At 39.4% G+C, this 23534-nt stretch overlaps 2 protein-coding genes across 2 annotated transcripts; one reads left to right on the top strand and one right to left on the bottom strand.

Annotated features, from left to right (window-relative positions):
• Positions 1–301: 301 nt before the first annotated feature.
• On the top strand, positions 302–5769 carry pex11b (peroxisomal biogenesis factor 11 beta). The gene is made up of 4 exons (XM_061908355.1): positions 302–583; positions 3201–3316; positions 3378–3579; positions 3655–5769. The coding sequence occupies exons 1-4, from the start codon at positions 528–530 to the stop codon at positions 4043–4045; spliced, it is 765 nt and encodes a 254-aa protein (XP_061764339.1). The 5' UTR covers positions 302–527; the 3' UTR covers positions 4046–5769.
• ilf2 (interleukin enhancer binding factor 2) lies at positions 5705–22591 on the bottom strand. The gene is made up of 15 exons (XM_061908354.1): positions 22449–22591; positions 22005–22061; positions 21388–21430; positions 18141–18245; positions 16274–16351; positions 12342–12444; positions 11368–11433; positions 11109–11225; positions 10962–11040; positions 10788–10875; positions 6851–6912; positions 6652–6766; positions 6147–6237; positions 5908–6064; positions 5705–5843 (listed from the first exon to the last, which is right to left on the bottom strand). The coding sequence occupies exons 1-14, from the start codon at positions 22451–22453 to the stop codon at positions 5916–5918; spliced, it is 1158 nt and encodes a 385-aa protein (XP_061764338.1). The 5' UTR covers positions 22454–22591; the 3' UTR covers positions 5705–5843; positions 5908–5915.
• Positions 22592–23534: the final 943 nt, after the last annotated feature.

The following is a 23534-nucleotide window of genomic DNA, read 5'->3' as shown; positions in this document are numbered from 1 at the left end:
GGGAGAACATGCAAACTCCACACAGAAAGATCCCGAGCCTGGATTTGAACCCAGGACTGCAGGAACTTCGTATTGTGAGGCAGACGCACAAACCCCTTTGCCACCGTGAAGCCCACCATTCGTATGTAACATGGCTTATATTTTTTTGCGGCTCCAGACGGATTTGTTTTTGTATTTTTGGTCCAATATGGCTCTTTCAACATGTTGGGTTGCCGACCCCTGATCTATACCAACATAGTCTGTAACCTAAGTACACACTCCAATACAGTAGGTGGCAGTATGCACTTACAACGCTGGTTGCGACCCGCCATCAAATGAAGAAGAGAAAGAAGCGAAAGCAGTGAAACGGACCCGGAAAAGAAATACAAGAGCGACATTTTAAACCATGTTGTGCTCATAAGTTCAAGCTCTTTGGAAAAGTAACACGCTAATTGTCTTTTAAGTTCTGGAGGAAAAACGGACAGTTTAAACGGTTGCCGCTGCTTTCGATTGACAGCTAAAAGTTAAAATTAGCCGTGTCGACCAGAATGGACTCATGGCTTCGCTTCAACTCGCAGAGTCAAGCCAAGGAGAAAATGCTTCGGTATTTATTGCACCAATATGTTTCTTTCACGTCATATTTGATAAATGTACCATGGATTATACATTTACCACACAGTGGTTCTCAAACTTTTTCCTCCAAGTACCAACTCCTGCTCTTCAAGGACCACCGTAATGACCAATACTGTAGCCTAATAGGCCTAAGTATTCATTAGGAACATTATTTTCAAATGTTTTGGCCACTGTTTGAATAGCAACAAAGTGTTCCAACAAAAAAAAACAATTGTACAGCCTGTACTAGCACGACTGCGACCGTTAGGAACAATGTTTTATGAGAAGCTACAGCATCTTACTTTATCACAAACTTTTGAAAACACCGTCCTTACTATTGTTGTATGCACAATACAATGGGCGTAATCTGCAAATTTAATGTCAATTCAGATCAAATGGGCTTCACGGTGGCAGAGGGGTTAGTGCGTCTGCCTCACAATACGAAGTTCCTGCAGTCCTGGGTTCGAATCCAGGCTCGGGATCTTTCTGTGTGGAGTTTGCATGTTCTCCCCGTGAATGCGTGGGTTCCCTCCGGGTACTCCGGCTTCCTCCCACTTCCAAAGACATGCACCTGGGGATAGTGTGTGAATGTGAGTGTGAATGTTGTCTGTCCATCTGTGTTGGCCCTGCGATGAGGTGGCGACTTGTCCAGGGTGTACCCCGCCTTCCGCCCGATTGTAGCTGAGATAGGCGCCAGCGCCCCCCGCGACCCCGAAAGGGAATAAGCGGTAGAAAATGGATGGATGGATGTTTATTGGATTCATCACTATACAGTGTACATCCACGACAGAACTACATACCAAACTACTACCACAACTTGGTTTACTGTTTATAAAATATAATAATGTAGGGTTACCTGGAACTTGAAATAGGCCACCCAGCCTGAATCCACACTTCCCTCACCAAACACCTTCGTTTCCCAACCCTCACGCTTGGATAAATAGGCCTTGATGCCATCAACGCAGTGTTTGAAAGACTGTTTTGCTGTTAGATCGCGTCCAAATTTGCAAAGTGTGTGAGATAGGTAAAATGCTTACAACACTATCACACTTTTTAGTGAATGGATGCATTCACACTCAGAAGTAAAAAAATAGGCCACTTTTGCATGAATGTTGCGGACAAAACGCTCATGATGAATGTGTGTAAAGATGTGCGATTCATAAACGTTGTTCAAAACGCGCAAGTTTTTTGTCACTGAATTGGGACTTCTTTGTTACTCGTTTCCAAGTATGCTAAATCAAACCGTGAGATAAGTAAATGATGTATAAAATGAGGCTACATAAATGATTATTCTAATTCATCCATCCATCCATTTTTACCACTTGTCCCTTTTGGGGTCGCTGGAGCCTATCAGCTGCATTCGGGCGGAAGGTGAGGTACACCCTGGACAAGTTGCCACCTCATCACAGGGCCAACACACATACTAACAACATCCACTCACATTCACACACTAGGGCCAATTTAGTGTTGCCAATCAACCTATCCCCAGGTGCATGTCTTTGGAGGTGGGAGGAAGCCAGAGTACCCAGAGGGAACCCACGCATTCACAGGGAGAACATGCAAACTCCGCACAGAAAAATCCAAAACCCGGGATTGAACTCAGGACCTTCGTATTGTGAGGCAGATGCACTAACCCCTGTTTCAACCGTGCTGCCCTATTCTAACTGTAGTGGTACACTGAAGAGTCACCTTAATAGTGTATTATTTTCCTACAGTTAAAAACAGTGTCACTGTTCAAACGGTGTGTAATGGTAAAGTGGACAAAAATCTGCCTTGTTTTAATGATTATTAAGGTCTACTAGGCCAGTGGTTCTGAACCTTTTTTCAGTGATGTACCCCTGTGAACATTTTTTTAATTCACGTACCCCCTAATGAGAGCAAAACATTTTTGGTTTAAAAAAAGAGATAAAGTAAAATACAGCACTATGTCATCAGTTTCTGATTTATTGATAAATTTTATAACAGTACAAAATATTGCTCATTTTTAGTAGTCTTTCTTGAACTATTTGGAAAAAAAGATATAAAAATAACTAAAAACTTGTTGAATAATAAACAAGTGATTCAATTATAAATAAAGACTTCTACACATAGAAGTAATCAACTTAAAGTGCCCTCTTTGGGGATTGTAATAGAGATCCATCTGGATTCATGAACTTATTTCTAAACATTTCTTCACAAAAAAAGAAATCTTAAACATCAATATTTATGGAACATGTCCACAAAAAAAATCTAGCTGTCAACACTGAATATGGCATTTCTTTTCACAGTTTATGAACGTACATTCATATTTTGTTGAAGTACTATTCAATAAATATATTTATAAAGGATTTTTGAAATGTTGGTATTTTTAGGCTATTTTTAAAAAATCTCACTTACTCCTTGGCATACCTTCAAGTACCCCAGGGGTACACGTACCCCCATTTGAGAACCACTGTACTAGGCTACAGTATTTATATGGTGGTACTTTGAGAGCCAAAATGTTTTCTGAGGTGGTACTTAATAAAAAAAATAGTTCGACAACCACTGTTCTAGTTGAATGGGTAGAATACACTTCAATCAGGTGTAAAATCTGAGGTTTGTAGTTTTTGTGACGGGTGTTGTGATTTCAGGGCGGCTCAGTATGCTTGCACACTGCTAGGATACACACTGCACAAAGGTGGGGCTGGAGCTCAACTTGCCCAGACTGTGGGTCAGCTGGAAGCTCACTTGAGCCTGACAAGAAAGCGTAAGTGCGCGAGTTTCCCTGTCCCGCTGTGCGAGTTGCCTAACACTTTGTTTGGTGGTAGTACTGCGTTTGGGGAACTCAGTGGAGGCTGTGGAAGCAGCGAAGAGGAGCGTCCACCTTTCTGACGGCGTGCTGAGGTTGTGCATCACCGTCAGCCACTTGAACAGAGCCATGTACTTTGCCTGTGACAACGTCCTGTGGGCCGGAAAGATGGGCGTCGTCTCCAAAGTGGACCAGCACAAGTGGAGCCAGAGATCTTTTAAGTAAGTGGAACATGAGCTCTACACAACAGTGTTCCTTTCCAAGTATGTGAGACAGACTATTCTTGCGTACGGCAGGTACTACTTGTTTGCGCTCATCCTCAACCTGACTCGAGACGTGTACGAGCTCCATCTCCTGATGGAGCGTGAGGCACGGCAGAGAGCAGCTAAATCTCCTCCCTCACGAGACCCCAGCCCCGACCTGTCCTCACCTGCAGTCGCGGCCTCCGTTGCCCTGCCATACCTGTTGACGTGTTTGCACAGACGCCTCCACCTGCTGGCCACAGTACTGCACAACAACCCGCCGCTGCTGCTCGACCTCCTGAGGAACACGTGCGACATCTTCATCCCTCTGGACCGCCTGGGGATCTACCCTACTGGGAGGGGCTTTGTGGGCGCCTGTGGGCTGGCGTCCTCAGTCTTCTCCATCCTCACCATCCTGCATCCTTGGCTTAAACTCAAACCATGAAGTCAACACGAGAACTTTCCTGAGGTTTCGGATCTAGACTCTTGTCTTAAGGAGCAAAGGTCACACTGCAAACAGAAGTAACAGTTTTTGCTTCTTTTACCCAACAAATGTACGCACTGATTTTTAATTGTGCTGCAGAAATTTAACGTACCTTCATTGTGTACCATGGACACTTTATCTACGCACAATATGGCAAATGTCGGATCATAATTCTTGTGCTTTTTAAAGGCCTACTGAAACCCACTACTACCCACAACGTAGTCTGATAGATTATATATCAATGATGAAATATTAACATTGCAACACATGCCAATACGGCCTTTTAGTTTACTAAATTGCAATTTTAAATTTCCCGGGAGTTTTGTCTTGAAAACGTCGTGTAATGACGTGTACGCAAGACCTCATGGGTTTTTAGGAAGTACGAGCGCTACGCACACACAAAGCTAAATGTCGTCTGCTTTAACGGCCTAATTACACAGTATTTTGGAGAACCGTGTTGCCTAATATTTTGCAATTTGTTCAATTAATATTGGAGAAGTCAAAGTAGCAAGATGGAGTTGGGAAGCTTTAGCCTTTAGCCACACAAACACACGGTGATTCCTTGTTTAAAATTCCTGGAGGTGAAAATTTACTATGGATCAGAGCGCGGTCAAGCGAACATGAAAGATGAAGGAATGTCAACCAGCAGTTTTCGGTGAGAAAATTGTGGTTAAAAAGTTGCTTCTTACCGGACAAAAGCTGAGCTTGCCACGTCCACAGCTGCCGTCGACCCCTGAGACACCCGTGGACGTACAACTCCGGCTATCAGGTACTATTTAACTCACTAAAACACTAGCAACACAATAGAAAGATAAGGGATTTCCCAGAATTATCCAACTAAATGTATCTAAAAACATTGGAATCCTTCCCAATGCAATCACGTTTTATTTTTATTTTTTTCCCTAGTCAGTCGCTATTAATATCCTCAAACACAAATCTTTCATCCTCGCTCAAATTAATGGGGAAATTGTCGTTTTCTCGGTCCGAATAGCACTTTTTGTTGGAGGCTCCCATTAAAAACAATGTGAATATGTGAGGAGCCATCAACATGTGACGTCATCGTCTGCGACTTCCGGTACAGGCAGGGCTTTTGTCTTAGCACCGAAAGTTGCAAACTTTATCGTGGATGTTCTCTACTAGATCCTTTCAGCAAAAATGGCAATATTGCTAAATGATCAAGTATGACACATAGAATGGACCTGCTATCCCCGCTTAAATAAGAAAACCTCATTTCAGTAGGCCTTTAAAGTTCCCCTGTATTAAGGGTGTCCAAAACGGCGACAGCATGTTTGTCTGCATAATCATATTACATTAACAAAGTATTAGATCTTGCAATAATGTGCTTTGTAACCAATAAAGCTAAATGTCTTTGGTCAAATGTCATAGCATATATTGACTTAAATCGGATTGCTGTTACAAGTCTGAATTCTACAAAATGTATCCATTTAAATTTTCTGAATGCCTGGTGCAGTTTGGATACCCTTATTGTTATAAAAGGGATTTTGTCAGTAACATTTGAGCCTTGGTAGGTTAACTGAAAGTATAACTGTTCCTTTTTCTGAGTGTTTATATTGACTGGACCTAATTTCCATCTTTTTAAACCAAACTGACTGTTAAGAATATCATTAAAAACAGAAAATTTATTTGTGAACAGATTCAAATAAAAAAAACATACAAATCCACAACTGTTACCAATCTTTGATGAAAAAAACTGTGGTCATGCGTGTTGCATCCAGTTTAGACCTCGGGTTTGTTTTAACTGTAAGAAGAGCAGATAGTTCAATTAGGAAGCAGAAAGACTTACATTTTCTCTCCATGCTTACCTTTCATGTCAATCCTGGGTCTCCATGCTTTCATCTTCACCATCTCCTCCCTCCTCCAGAGCTTCATCCTCTTCCTTCTTCTCTGGAGGTTTCTCATAGGCCTTTTCTGACGGGTTGACTATGATACCGTCCCATGTGGACATTTCAGTTGTCAGATCTGCAACAATTTCAAATGGCTTCTATGTACGAGGAGCTATGGAGCAAAGATGTAAATGTTCCAAATGAGCGGCATGTCTTACAGCTTGCATCTCCTTCCAGGCCGAGGATCTTCCTGTAACCTCCGTGGGACAGAACCCTCACCAGTGTCTGAGCAGTGAAACACACCATGTCCTGCACACAACACACACATTATTGTATAGGGATTGATAACTGATATTTGTACTGGTAATTGGAAATATTGTAAAACGACAACTTAGACTTGAACAAACTCTTAATCGCCAAGGGAAATTCAGAGATGTCAATAGTTCAGTTACATAAAAAGAACACGCTGAAAAGCATATGAGAAACCAGATAACCCTAAAATTTCATTTTTCGTAATATATTTGCTGACATTCACCAAATCGTAATGTATGGACTGAATAGTGTAGTTACAACTCCCTCCAGTAGATAGCATCACAGCCGCATGTTCAGCATATATTCTGTGTAACAAGCAACTTTAACTGTTATTTACCAAGTGCTGCAGTGACAACTACTTTACTATATAACAAACACTATTGAACAAAGACAAATCCCTGAGTTCCTCACCTGCTGTTCCAAAGTCATCACCGTGTGCACTCGGAAGTTTGCGCTCTCACATGGATCAGTGATTCCCACTGAACCCGGCAGAAAAAGACCGGCGGCTAACATCTGCAGACAACGTCTTCAAAAGACACACAAATGTAAAACTTTTCCACACTGCATGCAAAACCACACAACATCAAAGGAGAGGTCAGCAGGAACTGACCTGTAGGCCACGTTGAGCGAAAGAGGCTGTCTGGATGGATTATTCATCACTGCAGAGTGACCCTGCAACACACACATAACACTTAAATGACTTCAAAGGTTAAAATTACATTTAACATTGAGCTGATATTAACTGTGCTGTATATCTTGTCATAGGTGTGTTGCCATTAAGATGGACATGGCAGTCCTGTTTTTTGTTGAGCCCAAAAAGGGATTTGACTGTAATAATTGTACATAGGCCTAAGCAATAAATCGATTTTATTGATACATTCAAGTTTTTGTTGCAAAAAGTGGAAAAAAATAATAATTTTCTTTTACTCCTCTTAGGGCATATTTTTTGCCCCAAGTAGCTACCCCCCATATTTCCTTTGTGTAAAACGCAAACATTGTGAATGCAAACATGGGTGAGACGTTTGTTCAAAGGAAAGAGTGCAGTTAGTGGTTTTGATTTGCAGCAACATTTGTGGAACAAGTGACTTCACGCTGCGAAGTTTGTTTTTAAAAAAAGACAACACAAACTTAATCCAGCATCTCAAACCAAAGCCTCCAGTCGAGTGCAGGAAATGCAACTCTTTACTAAGCGAACAAGACCCCAACACACAAAAACCAGCTAAAAAGCATATTTCTTAAACTTTTCTTTGTTAACCAAGTACTACCTCAGAAAACACTCGTCTCCCAAAGTACCAACATAGTAAACTATTTATTTACATTGTTAAGGACTGGGTTCTATGTTATGTTCCACATGTAGTTTATTCAATTTTTAAAATACATATATTTTTCCCATGGTGTTGAAGCCATCATTGTTACGTGCAACTTTCTCTGCCTATGTTCATCTGTGTTCATGTGTTATGCCTTTTAAATGGCTGGGAGGCTGGAAAAGGGTTGAGGTAAGCGGAAAAAAATTGGTTCAGGTGTGCTGAGTGATAGAAATGTTGGCTAAATATCGGTAAACAATATACATACTGTATCCTGATATTTTTCTCGGAAAGTGAGTTCAGACAAAGTGAAAGTAAAATATGTATGCATATACTTGCGACAAAAATTCATGCGTACATTGATGCACATTAAAAATACTACCCTTGAAAACAAAATCTCTTAAATAAATTTAAGTAAAATTTAATTTTTTATCTTCTTTAAAACAAACCTAGAGCAATGAAATAAAAAAATAAATAAATAACAAAATTTGAAATAAAAGTGCCTGGTTAAAGAAATTTTTTTTTAATCAGCAGCAACTTTAAAATTATTTAGTAAAAAATGCATCTTTTAGTTAAACATTTTAGAAGACGTGAGCATGTTCTTGTTCCCTCTATGTTTTTAGCCAAGAACACCAACCCAACAACAGCTTCTAGGATGCTGTTTGGCAGGTGATAATTTTGACAAAGCAACTAAAAACCTTTTCACCCATTTGCTGTGTCAGTGCTTCTTGTGCAAAGAAGCTGACACTTGGGAACTCATAAACAAGTCAATTATTTTCAGTAGTTTTTTTAAAATCAGCTTTTTTTTAACTCCTGGAACGGGGAAAATATATTTAGTAATGTGACGGAACATCGCTTTAGTAATAGCGCTCCACTTTTATTTGCATGTGGAACACAATAGGAAAATGAAGCCAGCAGTGATGTTTTGGGGTTTTTGGTGCTGCTGGGCTGTTTTAACATGCAGCACACACACTCAAGTTTGTGTCAGATTTTAAGGTGGTGAAAATAGATTTGTTGTCTTTTACTGACTTGTTCCTTCAACAATGTTTTTTTCGTGTTTAAAGAGAGTGAGCCTGCTCGGAGATCTTGCCCCGCCCACCCCTGTGCATGGAGGAGGGCCTCAGCTCTCAGTGCAGACAGTGATCTTTTGGGGCGGTATAGCTCCTTTGGTAGAGTGGCCGTGGCAGCAATTTGAGGGTTGCAGGTTCGATCCCCGCTTCTGCCATCCTAGTCACTGCCGCTGTGTCCTTGTGCAAGACACTTTACCCACCTGCTCCCAGTGCCACCCACACTGGTTTAAATATGTAACTTAGATATTGGGTTTCACAATGTAAAGCACTTTGAGTCACAACAGAAAAGCGCTTTATAAATATAATTCATTTCACACTTCACTTTGCGTTATCCGCATCAAAACATCAAAGATTGCAGCATAAATTCAATCTATATCAATATTAAAAATGTTTTTTTATTCAAATTTCGAGCTTAAAATAATTATATTAATATACATAATATTGATATAAGACCCTGTCCAATGCCTGCAATTATCGGATTGTAACGACTTCCATTGAAGGCTGACAATGATAAACTTTTGATAACGGCTCGAGTCACATCGATTTTGGAGCACCACTCGATGTAGTCTGTAAACCACAGTCTGATTCACACAAGGTACTATGTGCGATAAGAAATGAGCACAAAGCACAAATCACTAAAGCGGTTGCTCTGCACATCGCTAGGATGTGGTGCACATACAATGAAAACGGCTGCGTTTATAATCTCACTAAAACATAGCCCTTTCAATAGCTTACTTGATTTATTTGCATACAATGTACAATACAACATTTTTATTCACGGAAGTATTTTATTTAAAATATAAGGTTTAATTACACACTTTATTGCTTTGGATGATTATGTACTACTTATTGATTTTAGGTATCTATTTTATTAGTGTTTATTTGTGTGCAATGCTACATTTTTGTTTAACAAAGTATTTTAATCAAGAAAGAAGTTTTAAGTTTGCACATTATTAATCTCAATGTTGGAGATTATTGTTCATTTGCATGCAATCTGAAATGCTATATTTTTCCCCCATAAGTATTTTATTTCAAACTGAAATAGTGCCTCCCAGCAGAAGCTCTTAATTTAGTTTTTTGAAAATGATTCCATAAATAGCACAATTACAATCTGGTCAAAAAAGAACGTAGTAAAAATTACAATTTTGCTAAGAGTAAGACGCAGTGTAATTTCAAGCTATTAGTTTTCGAATAAATAAAAGAAAAACGTGTTTTGAATTATCTGTCTTTTGTGTTCATAATTTTTTAATAAGAAAAATGGGAAAAAAAGGTCAATCTTATTTTTGGTGAAAAAATTGGAGATTTTATTTTTAGGCCATAAGGCTCAACCATTATTGTAAATGTAACTTGCACCTTAGTTGTAGTTCTGTTTACTAATTTTGGGGGTGACATAATCGCCATGCAAAATGGCTAATGCTAATCAGTAGCACATGTATGGCACATTCAATGTAAATTAGCATAGAGCTAATGCATTTTGAAAAGTAGAGCCTGACGTTTGAGCACTTTTTGTTGAAATGGAAAATTGCAAAATTATTTCCAAAGGTTTTGTTATTAATACGACGGTTTTCTTGCAAAGTCCGCAATCGGAAGTGGCATAACGGGCACCAAAAGGCATCAAAGTCAGGTACCGTTTTTGGTTTGCACTTATCTAATACAGAATTCAGTACCCATCTCTCTATATAGTGAAACCCGCTTATGTTGATAACCTTTGGACTGGTTGGCTGACATAAGTGATTGTAGAGAACTGAAATCTAAGCATTGCTCACATTTTTCAGGAAACACAAGGAGTGATGAAAGATTTATTAAACTTTCTCAATATGTACCGCTAACATGGTTTTTGAACACACACAAATCTTTTATATGGCTAATCAAAATTATTTTTTAAAAAGGGTGCAATTTTTAGCTGCTGGAAGCAACTTAATACTGCCATGCTATTATTCTGACACTAATTTGGCACTGAAAAGGAAGTGGAACAAGACATGTCCCTTATTAAAAAAATTACCTTTTAAATATAAATGCAAATTTTGAATGATACAAGTAAGTTTATGGATGTTATCAACATTGCAAGGGCTCCCTGCAGTACCTCGACACACCCATAGAAGTTGCCCTGAACAGTAACGACGACAAATAAGTGTTATCATTAATAGGCAGACGAGTGGTCTCAGTGTCTCACCAACAAGTCTACAATCCAAGGAGTGAGAGGTTCAAATCCAGGAAAGCGTAGCCTGAGGTCCTTGAGCAGGCGGATCAGGACCTTCACCCTGAACGTCAGAATATTTGAGTTCAAATTTAGCTGATGCAACCTATTTGGAGAAGAAGCCAAATCTGATATGAAGATTTTCCTTACGTGGACTGAGAAGCATTCTCCTCAAACCAGCGGGCATGGCGAATGGCAGCGAGGGCACTCTGCAGAACCTTGATGTTTACTACAGACAACATAATCAAGTAGTTATCACATTATATGATTTATCTGTATGCGTGTGTGGGCTTGTACAGTGAAGCTCAGGGTCCAGCTTGCGGAGGTTGGGAGGGACGGTGGTGATGAGGATCTTGACGGTGGCGTCCGCTGAGCTGATCTCAAAGCCTGTCTCATTGGTCAGCATGGACAGCACTGACACACAATAATGTCAGGTACCAATGAGCTCAAGTGTAAGAATATCCACAGCATTTATTCTACCAACTGCATTAGACACCCAAATGTACAGGAAGTACACGCAGTGTAAGTCTATGTATCTAAATTCCCTCAGTGGTACCTTCAGTTGGGTCCTGGGTGCGAAGAGTCTCCACAACTTTGTTGCCCAGAGCAGCAACCGCCTCCACTAAAATACATGGAGTGACATACTTTTACTAATAATCAATCATTTAGTTATAGTTTAAATTTATTTCACACATGCTATACAGATGGGTGAAAACTTTACTGTAGTTTTAGGGATTTTAAGAGCATAATGCGATTCGGGGTAAAAATCCCTTTTCGCATGACAGTTTTTTAAAAAAAGTTGACGTCTATTTTTAGGCGCATTTGCGAGTAAATTTGTCACACCGTATAGCAATGATTTTAAGTGGTGGAGCGGGGAGTGTCTGTTGTCATAGCGTTCGGAGCAGCATTTTGCCTTTCTCAAAGAAAAATGCCCGATGCTTGCATTGTCTAAGGCTGTTGGAACCATTCAAATCGCAAAAGGGATAGAAGCTTCTTCAGAGTTCCCCGTGGGGTAATCAATTAAGGCAAAAGTGTGCAAGATTTTACGAAAGACAACAAGAACAGTGGCAGGCACTCCAGTCTAAGGGAGCAGATTGAGTTAATGAACGCACAAGTTTGGATGATCACTATTTAAAAGTATTACTTTTTTTCTAAAATATATTTGTAATATATTTTTACCCATGTACTCATTGTGCGGGGCAGATAATTAGCAAATATGGGTACAAAAGGCAGAAATTCAAGATGATCTTTAAGTCAAAGGCTGATATAAAATGCATTTATCATCATTATCAGTGAAGATAGGCACGGCACTTTGTTTTCTTATGCATCACTAGAACTGACAGTGTTAAGCAGTGCTTATAGCTTGAATGGCATAATGGCAAGCTTCCTTTGGACACAATTTTCCCTTCATCCTTGCTGCACCCCCAGGAGAACAATATATTTTGGCCCATATGTAAACACGATACAGGAGGAAAGTTCTGCTGTCAACTACCAAACCAACTGAAATTATAGGCAAAGAAAAACACTCACATGTTGGAAGAATCTTGAGGATTACAACCAAGTCAGCAACATTGTGTCCAGTTGTCATGGTACCCTTTTTGTAAGAGCCCACCTGACGCACCTCCTCAATTTGCTGAAAATACACAATGTTGAAATGACAAATCTTAAAGGGGAACATTATCACAATTTCTGAAGGGTTAAAACCAATTAAAATCAGTTCCCAGTGGCTTATTATATTTTTCCAAGTTTTTCTCAAAATTTTACCTATTACGCAATATCCCAAAAAACAGCTTCAAAGTGCCTGATTTACACCATCGGTATATCCACCCGTCAATTATCCTGTGACGTCACAGCGTATGAGCCACCAGAAACAAACATGGCGGCTAGCAAAGAAAGGTATAGCGATAGTAGCTCGGATTCAGACTCGGATTTCAGCGGCATAAGCGAGTCAACAGATTATGCATGTATTGAAACGAACGGTTGGAGTGTGGAGGCAGGTAGCAAAAACGAAATTGAAGAAGAAACTGAAGCTATTGAGCCATATCGCTTTGAACCGTATACAAGCGAAACCGACGAAAACGACACGACAGACAGCAACAAGGGAGGAAGCGAGGACGAATTTGTCGATCGCCTTCTAACCAACGATTGGTATGTGTTTGTTTGGCATTAAATGTGGGTGGAGGAAAAGGCTGGATGCAGCGTGTGAGGGAGAGGGAGAGAGAGCAAAAATACAAAAACAAATCTGTCTGGAGCCGCAAAAAAATAAAAGCCATATTACAAACAGATAGTGTGTCATGAGATATAAATTGAATTAAGAGGACTAAAAGGAAACTAAATGATCTCAAATATAGCTACAAATGAGGCATAATGATGAAATATGTACAAACAGCTAGCCTAAATAGCATGTTAGCATCGATTAGCTTGCAGTCATGCCGTGACCAAATATGTCTGATTAGCACACTCCACATAAGTCAATAACATCAACAAAACTCGCCTTTGTGCATTCATGCACAGTGTTAAAAGTTTGGTGCATCTGCTTTGAGTGTCGCAGGATATCCCCACATTCTTGCCATCTCCGTCGTAGCATAGCTGTTGTCCGTAAAGTGTGCGAAACAAACGAGGGACCTTCGCATCTTTTGGCCACTGGTGCAACTTGAATCCGTCTCTGTGTTGTTACACCCTCCGACAACACACCGACGAGGCATGTCTCCAAGGTACGGGAAAACAGTTGAAAAAACGGAAAATAACATAGCTGATTTGACTTGGTGCGTGTAATGAGATTGAGGAAATGGCGGATCGCTTCACGTTGTGACGTCACGGGTCAAAGGTCATCGCTCCGACAGGCTATCAATTGAAAGTTCACCCTTTTAGAGTTCGAAAATCGGTTAAAAAACATGGTCTTTTTTCTGCAACATCAAGATATATATTGACGCTTGCATAGGTCTGGTAATAATGTTCCCCTTTAACTGCATAGTAATGTGATTAGTAAATACATACATTTCCAAAACACTCATGTTGGGACATTAATTGAATTACCCTGGGGGAATTATTTGTTTTTCACGTAATAGTTTTTTTTTTTTTTTTAAAGATTTGGCACTACATGTATACCCACTCTTAGAAACATACAATATTGTCTGAATGTAGCTTCCGGTTAAATGGCCATGCAGTAGGCAGCATGAAATTGTGCTTCTTAACATACGCACCAGAGACCCAGTTATAAAAGGCTGTTGTGCACAAAAAAAAGCTACGCCAGCATAGGTGAAATGCGCATAAGTAACTTTTGCAGCAAACGCTGGTATTTATATAAAAATAAATCACAGAATATGTGGAAAAGGTTGCGTAATCCTAAGTGCTTTTAACCATGTGTAGAGCTAACAAAGTTTTTCAGACAAGATACAGCGACGCTCAAAAGTGTCACCACAAAATAAAGCTGATACTATTAAAAAATTGTAACATTTCATGACGATAAACATTCCTCTAATTCTGGATGTATTGTATATTCATTTGTTAGAGCTTCAATATCAAAATATAGAACTGTATAAATGTAATTATATTGTAGCATTTATGTGGTGGGTCATTGAAGTATTGTTTTCCTCATTTTTAATTGAATGATAACAGTATCAAAATGTCTCGGTACGATAGCATTAAGTATTAAAGGGAACTGCACTTTTTTTCTTCTTCCTATCGTTCACAATCATAAAAGACATGACAAAGATGTAGTTTTAATTAAACAAATATCTGCTTACGGGTCCTCTATTTAATCCATAAAATCCAATATATAACCCTTGAAAATCCACCAACAATACTTCATTTACATGTTCTAATTTAATATTAACCACGTATTAGTGATATTGTTATTTTAAGCGATAATGCAGACAAACTATAGCGGCGCTGTCTACAATTTTGACATGATCAACTAGCGGGGTGTTTCCTTGCTTCCTGGAAGTTTATTGTACATCAAAAATCATGCATCCCACCTTGACAGAATAAGTCTGAGGACATATACCAACAAGTTGGCACACTTTAATAGCCATTTAAAATCCAGAAATGTCGAGAACGACAAAACGTTAGGGATGTAACGGTACGTGTATTTGTATCGAACCGTTTCGGTACGGGGGTTTTGGTTCGGAACGCGGGTGTATCGAACGAATTTGCAAGCAAAAGTCTTCACAAGCTGCTCTGCTTTCTACCTCTGTCTGCTAAACAGCACCAGGCATTGACCCACCCACACAACAATCCGATTGGTTACATACAAAGCCAATCAGCAGTGCGTATTCAGAGCGATGTAAAAGCCAATCAGCAGTGCGTATTCAGAGCGATGTAAAAGCCAATCAGCAGTGCGTATTCAGAGCGCATGTAGTTAATGCTTCAGCTTCGAGCAGATATGTTTAGCAGGGGAGCAGCGGACACCATACTCTTCCCAAATTATAACAAACACTTCTCAGTCACAACTACTACTAACATCACTATGACCTTCTAGAAACTTAAACTGCAGCTCAGCTCGCACGGCTAATTAGCTTTTAGCGTAACATTAGCTCATTTTGCTGTGTGTGTGTGCGTGTGTGTGTGTTGGGGGCAGCGAAGCCCTGTCTGTCTGTTATTTCATTGAACTCCATGGTGTTCAGGGATGAATAGTCTCTCCTATTGCTATTGTACTATTTTTTTCAGCTATAGTTACATTAATCATTAGTAGTGTAGCAGCCTAGTTTTGAATGGCAGGGTCCCTGCTATCACATATTGATAAAAATATAACATTTACATAATAAAAGTCAACTACAGGCTTCCCAAATGCTGTAATAAATTAAACATGATGAGTTGACTTGAAACTGTTAAATGTTGCACTTTTTATATCTAGAAGAAAGGTTTTGTCCTTTTATTTAATCTAAGCAACAATTTGAGGCAGATTAATGTGGATTAACATGGGCAGAATGACAATAGTGTTCCCAATGTTAAACGGATAAAACCATTGTTTACAAATTTGGAAATAAATAACCCAAAAAATTTACATTTTGTTGTTTTCTTACTGTACCGAAAATGAACTGAACCATGACCTCTAAACCGAGGCACGTACTGAACCGAAATTTTTGGGTACCGTTACACCCCTACAAAATGTTTCCTCCCGAGTCGCTGCTGTAGCTTAATGTTTGGGTTATCGTCATGCTGACCCATCCACCACCCATTGTCAATGTTTTGGGTGAGGCCAGGAGGTTCTCATACAAGATTCTACAGTACATGACCCCATTTATCAGCAATGCAGTGTGGCGTTATCCGTTGCCTTGTTGCTGTTTCACGTGGGTGTCAACTGTTTTTGAGGCATGTAAATATTTCAGTGATTACTACAGCAACGTCATGCTTTTTCCCCACTTGTGGCCAAAATCCATAGTACATTTGATGACCACAGACACAATATACTGGCCAAAAAGTTCTCACCTAAATTAATGTGAGGTAAAAATAGAACTTACCACTTCGAAGTTTCCAGGGGCAACAATCAGGTTATCGATGACATTGTTGATCTTAGTCACAAGGGACAAGATGGAGGACTAAAATGCAGAAATAGAAAATTAAAATTTGCTTTATAGAAAGTGATAGCAATTATTACGAGTTACCTTGCTAGCTTGCAAACAAGTGTAAGACAAACTTGTGCGAAAAAATGATTTTAGCCAGAGTCCTACAGCTAAACCTTGTGTAAATCAATTCAAGTAATTTTTAAGATAGCGTCAATTTGCTGTGCAATGAAGAACAGCACAATAACAAACGTCACACACAAAACAGACACCAATGCATAAGATAAAACAAAGTCTATTAGATAGCTAAAATGTTATGAAATAATGAAACAATTCTATACGTTAAGCCTATTAGATTGCTAACATATCAGGAGTTAATAATATACCAGTGTGCAGCTTTTTAAACATCATTACATGCTTGTTTGTTTTTGAAGAAGTTAGTTGTGTTTTAACTGTCCTTTTTTACATAAAAATATTGTTTTGTATTTTTGTCACTTTGCCTGTCCTTACTTCTAAATGGACACATGTTACAAAGATAATGGTTTTTATCTTTGTAACTGCCAAATAAACAGCAAAGTTACTATATTTATATAAATATTTATGAATTAACTAGTCATCTTTGTAGTAAGCACATGCCCAGGGCTGGGCGATATCGATATACCGTGGGTTAGTCTCTCTGCGATATAGAAAATGACTATATTCTGATATTCTAATATATATTCTCACGCAGTTGCTTTTAGCTGTGGGTATTACACCGCATGCGTTTCCCACCCTTTGTTGTCTCTCCTTCTCGCAGAGACTTTAACAAGCGCACCTTCTTATATACGTCACGTGTGCAACGTCACACGCTCCCGCGGAGCAGAGTGGTAGCTACCGGGTAACGTTAGCTGTGATGCTAAAGGTGAGGTGCGGGTGGTAATGCGAGAGAGAGAGAGAAGGTGCGAATATGGTAAAAAATGGAGGAAAAATGAAATCCCAAGAAAAACAGCACGGGATTCATCGTCCGGCGGTGGTTTGGCTTCAAGCGGTAATATATTCAACATTTATGCTGCAAAAGCGTTGCTACAATAAGTAGCAGCACTACTAATGTAGCATCATTTGAAAAGTCACCTGCTAGAGAATGAGTTGTTGAAACTGTGCATGTCAACATCTCCGGCCGGTGCCACACAAACAAAATGCCAAAGCAACTATTTCCAGATCAACGCCGTATGAAAAAAAAAACCCTCAACAACAACGCCTGCAGGAACCTATTATGCAGCTCATTTTTATTTGACACATATTGAAATATCTTGTGTGACATCATGCACAAAAGTGCACTTTATTTTTTTTTAACTATTGTAGTGGAGTTCTGTACAAAAACTACACTTTAATTTAGTGTTGTTTTGATATGTCATCTTGGTGACATTCACAAAAGAGCACTTTTAGCTTGTCTTAAAATGTCTGACAATCTTGCACTTTCTGTTTTGGAAATGACATGAATGTCTGTGCCACTGCTTAACTGTTTAAAATACAGTTTTGGTAATTTGACTTAGTTGTGATTTCCCTCTCTGCATGAACGTTTGAAATGAGCATATATTAATGCTGTATGAACAAGAATGTTTTAATGTAGACACATAGAATCATCATACTCGTGTGATTATATGCCTCAAGTGTTCATTCAAGTCTAAGGCAAAATATCTAGATATATATTGTGTATCGCGACATGGCCTAAAAATATTAAGAAATTAATAAAAAGGCCATATCGCCCACCCCTACACACGCTAAATATTTCAAGTTGAATTAGTCGACTATCCATATAGTTGATAGTTGCAGTCGTAGCACTGACCTGCTCAGTAGATGTCGGGCTCAGATCTTGATTTCTCTTCAGCAGACACTCGCTGAACGAACTTTCGTCTGGCGCAGGCTTCACTCTCGGGAAGGCCATCTCACACTGAGAAAAAGAACGGTCACTGTGTTTACATGCACTGAAATATATAAAAATGTGCGATCACATTAAATGACATCTTTACTTTTCCACTTTGAGTTATTTATCATTTTTGCAGTCTTTCTATTATGAAAAGTTTTAAAATGAAACCGTGAAGGAGTGATCACTATAAAGATGGTTGACAGCTGATGGTTTTTTAACCCAATCAGCCAAAATGTTGATCTTTTACTCTCCTTGACAACCATTAAGCACACCTATTTCGACAAAAGAAAGGAGAGCTATGTGTGTACAACATTTAAATTGTTCTATTTACAAAGCAGCTCTCCTCTCAAACAGTGTGGGCAGATGCTATTTTGTGGTAATAGGTCATAAACTGAACAGTTATCACACAAAAACTTAAAACAAATGGTATTTAAGCCATTAACTACTTACAATTAAGTGGTCAGCTAATTATTGACATAAACACATTTGTAGTTAATACAGGAGACATATTAAAAGGGGAACTGCACTTTTTGGGATTTTTGCCTTTAAAATCATAGTCCTTAGAGAGACAATTAGACATATAGTAGTTTTCAGACTATAAAGTGCACTTTAAAACCCTTCATTTTCTCAAAAATCGACAGTGCACTTTATAACCCGGTTTCACTATGTAAAGCGCTACATAAATATAATTCAGTTCCCGAGCAAGCCACACAAACACTCTGATGTTTCGTTGACAATATTACAGTACAATATGACATTACATGCAGCGCTCAAAAATATGTCGGAGGGTTTTAGTACGACTTTGGCAAGCTACAAAGCCACACTTCTTGATTGAAAGCGGAGCATTATAACGACTATACTCAGATGTACTCTACTACAACACAGGTATTTTGGTGCGTGCATAGGACCTCTAAATGGCACCAATTAGGAGATACTATCCGATGTTTTGTTTTGCCCCAAAATGCAAAACCAACTTATCATACCTATTGGTTCCTGCTGATGTGTATTTGGGATCTGCATAAGGCCTGAAATGTGCGTGTATCGGCAATTGTAGCCAGTGCCATTGTTGATAACCTCCTTTTTGTCTCTTGTTGTGGGGCATTCATCCCCCGCTCTTGCCATTTCTAATACAAAGTAGCATACACTTCTAACTCATATCTGTCGGTGAACTCGCTGTGGAAGCGCTAAAATCTATCGGTATAACAAAGATGACTGGAAGAAGACGCTGTCGAAGTGGAGTCACGTAAAAAGGACCGCCCGGAAAACGGAGCATCCTGAAGGGACGATCAGAAAGCTGCTTGAGGATGGTCTGTAAAACAATCAACTCTGCAACATTTTGATCAAAGAACCATTACATGTTATGTAGACTACAAGAAAGTATTTAAATGTAGAAAAAAAATAAAATCATATGAGCCCTTTAAATGCACCTTATGATCCGGTGCATATAAAAATAGACCTGAATAGACCCGTTCGCCGACGGTGCATTTTACAATTTGATGAGCCCTATTGTCCGGAAAAAATGGTAAACCTACATAAAAGTCAGCTTACAATAGAGTGAATGGAAGGCATGAAGTCATTCTGTCGATTTGGACCATAACACATACATTTCATGACTTGAATATTAAGTAAATATGATGGATAATTCTATTATAAGTTCTAACGTTAAGGATCTATTTTTAGCAGCATAAGTAACTTCCTTATGCTGCTGTATTGACATGAGCTGGTGAGCTGCTTTCGCCTCAAAGCTCTTGAAAGTTTATTTTAGATTATAAATCATGCCTCCAATGATAGTAAAAGGATTTGATCAGGAGTTAAACTGAGAAGATGATACATTGACAGCCAACTTAGACCCAGAGACGGTGAAAAAGACCAGACAAGACGCCTTTGTTCCACCACCTTTTTTCTTCGCGCTGATTATGAGTCATTCTTCATCTAAATGAGACTATATTAACATTTTAACAGTTGGATTGTTCACCCACTAATACAAAGCTTAAACTGGCCTTAGACTGTCGTGAGACGGGTCAGTTTTACCTGACTGATGTGTTGTTGCAAAAGTAATCTCTGGTCACTTACTGAACAATGCCTGGAGTAATCGCTTTTCTCTTCACAAGCATTATGATTCATTCTTCATCTATATAGGAATACATCAAGATCATAACAGTTGGACTGTTTACCCACTAATAGGGAACATGAGCTGGGCTCAGATCATCGTGAGACGGGTTTGTTTTACCATATTGATGGGTTTTTGCAATAGTAACTTGCTTTGCTACGTATAAAACATCGACCCATATTCAAGTCGCCTGCAAGTCCTTTAGCACTTGGTGGCATTTAATTGTTCATGAAATTATGTTTGCTCTCATGTTTCCAGTGAGTAGTAATCATTGATGTTGAAGGAAAAGAGGAGTACTGTGATGAGTTTAAAATTAATGTGCCGCCATTTGGTTAAAATGTGAAAAATACAAATACTACTACATTAAAATGTGCCTGTTGTACACACAGTGTGAATATAAAACCTTTATAAATGGGTTGTACTTGTATAGCGCTTTTCTATCTTCAAGGTACTCAAAGCGCTTTGAAACTACTTCCACATTGACCCATTCACACACTGATGGAGGGAGCTGCCGTGCAACGCGCTAACCAGCACCCATCAGGAGCAAGGGTGAAGTGTCTTGCTCAAGGACACAACGGACGTGACGAGGTTGGTACTAGGTGGGGATTGAACCAGGGACCCTCGGGTTGCACACGGCCACTCTACCACTGCGCCACGCCGGAGGTGTTTGGATGTTTAAGCGCCTTATACACAGAATAGAGCGACTCCCACAGGCCCATTGTAAGCAGACATTTGATTGCATTTATTTACTTTTTAGAAAGCACCGACAAATGAAAAATGTGTGGTTGTTCTGCATAAAGACTGAATGATAGGCAAAAAAAGGGCAGTTCCCCTATAAGTAATGGACTGGACATCATTTTAATTGTCATTCAAATTTGAACTTTACAGTAGAGATAAGAACAAAATATCGTTGATTATCTCATGGTAGTGCGGGATAAAAAAATCAATAAGGTGCAGATATATTGCAGTAATATTGGATAAGAGCTGCAACCAAAAAAATCTCAAATCAGACAAGCAAATGCAAAATGCATAGCAGCACAAAACACCTTTACTCACCACATAGAAATCGAAAGGGATGTGTGGAACAAATGGGCGATACCTAAACAGGAATAAAAAGCAATTAACAGTTTTACCATGCCTTCTGTTATGATACAAACACAAAATATATCAACATTTTAGTGTATTGTTTTATAATTTTATAGATGAATAACATTAATACTTAAAGATGACAGTTATAATTTATACAAAAAGGTAGGACAATAAGGCTTCAGGGTGGCGGAGGGGTTAGTGCGTCTGCCTCACAATACAAAGGTCCTGAGTAGTCCTGGGTTCAATTTCTGTGTGGAGTTTGCATGGTATCCCCGTGAATGCGTGGGTTCCCTCCAGGTACTCTGGCTTCCTCCCACTTCCAAAAACATGCACCTTGGGATAGGTTGGTTGGCAACACTAAATTGGCCCTAGTGTGTGAATGTGAGTGTGAATGTTGTCTATCTGTGTTGGCCCTGCGATGAGGTGGCGACTTGTCCAGGGTGTACACCGCCTTCCGCTCAATTGTAGCTGAGATAGGCACAGCGCCCCCCACGACCGCAAAGGGAATAAGCGGTAGGAAATGAATGGATGGATGGGTAGGACGATAAGGATTTTAGAACAAGCAGCCATGTGGTTCAACTCACTGGAGCATTCCTCCCCGGGACCCATAGCGGCCTCCACGACCCCTGCCGCGGTCCCCTCTGAAGAAAAACAACACAAGAACATCGACATTGATCAGAATGAAGATTTTTAATATTCCACACATATTTATTCATTCATTAAAAAAACAACAGTAGCTAGCTAGGTAACACACAAGTCCAATGTATTAACGTTAGTTTCGTTTTCACACGACGGATCGAAGCATTTAGATTAAGATACATTGATATTGTTTAGCTAAAAAAAATATCAAGCCAACCTTTTCAAAAATGATAAATTAGCTTTGGGCTAGGCTAGCTACCGCGCCATCTCGGTTGCACTCGGGAGGAGGAGAACAATAGAATCTTCATAGAGAGATAACACTTTGCTCGTACGCAAAGAACAACAAAATGAATGTAACTTTAATTTTCCACAGTATACATTTTACTTACCTCATTGCGTACGACGTTTTGGTAGCGAAAGAAAAACGGCGCAGGAGAATTGATCAGCGTCCTCAAATGGGCTGCTGCGTTTACCTTCTGCTTCCTGTTCTGGGGGACGTTGGAAAGTTGACTGTGGTGTTTTCACTACTGCCACTGCTTGGTTCGGAGTGGTACTACACAACTACAATCGTACACGGTAATTTTTAATTTGATTTTATTTTTTACTTTTATTTATACATTTCAACATTTACAAACAAACAGACGAGAAACAATAAACAAAATAAGTACAAAAACAGTACAAAACAGTACAAAATAAAATAGAGCCAGGGGGTTGTAAATTCAAAGTAACTAAAATAGAATACAAAAATAAATTATATATATATATATATATATATATATATATATATATTATAAACAAAGTGCAAAGCCATAGGCTCACACAATTTCAGTAAATAACTGACCCCGACCCCGAAAGGGAATAAGCGGTAGAAAATGGATGGATGGATGGATGGAGCACAGCGTCATCGTTTCGTGCACTGTAATTTATTTTTAAGAAAACCATAGACGTCACGTCATATAGGTAGACCAAAACTAGGTCACCTCCCAAGGTAAGTCAAAAAATATGAGATAAATTAATCGAAATTCCATCCATCCAACCATCTTCTTCCGATTATCCGAGGTTGGGTCACGGGGGCAACAGCCTAAGCAGGGAAGCCCAAACTTTCCTCTCCCCAGCCACTTCATCCAGCTTTTCCCGGGGGATCCCGGGGCTTTTCCAGGCCAGCCGGGAGACATAGTCTTCCCAACGTGTCCTGGGTCTTCCCCGTGGCCTCCTACCGGTTGGACGTGCCCTAAACACCTCCCTAGAGAGGCGTTCGGGTGGCATCCTGACCAGATGCCCGAACCACCTCATCTGGCTCCTCTAGATGTGGAGGAGCAGTGATATTATGAGATGAAAAGGCATCATTTTTTTTTATTTTTTTTCAAAACCTTTATTAATTATATTCAACATTTACATACAATCAAAGAAATAAGATAGTCAAAACAAGTACAGAAACAGTACAAAACAGCGCCAGGGGCTTGTAAAGTCAATAA

This window comes from Nerophis ophidion, linkage group LG08 (genome assembly GCF_033978795.1).
Source record: "Nerophis ophidion isolate RoL-2023_Sa linkage group LG08, RoL_Noph_v1.0, whole genome shotgun sequence".
Classification (NCBI taxonomy): domain Eukaryota; kingdom Metazoa; phylum Chordata; class Actinopteri; order Syngnathiformes; family Syngnathidae; genus Nerophis; species Nerophis ophidion.
The sequence above is the reverse complement of the archived record's forward strand: the minus strand, read 5'-3'. Positions and strand labels throughout refer to the sequence as shown.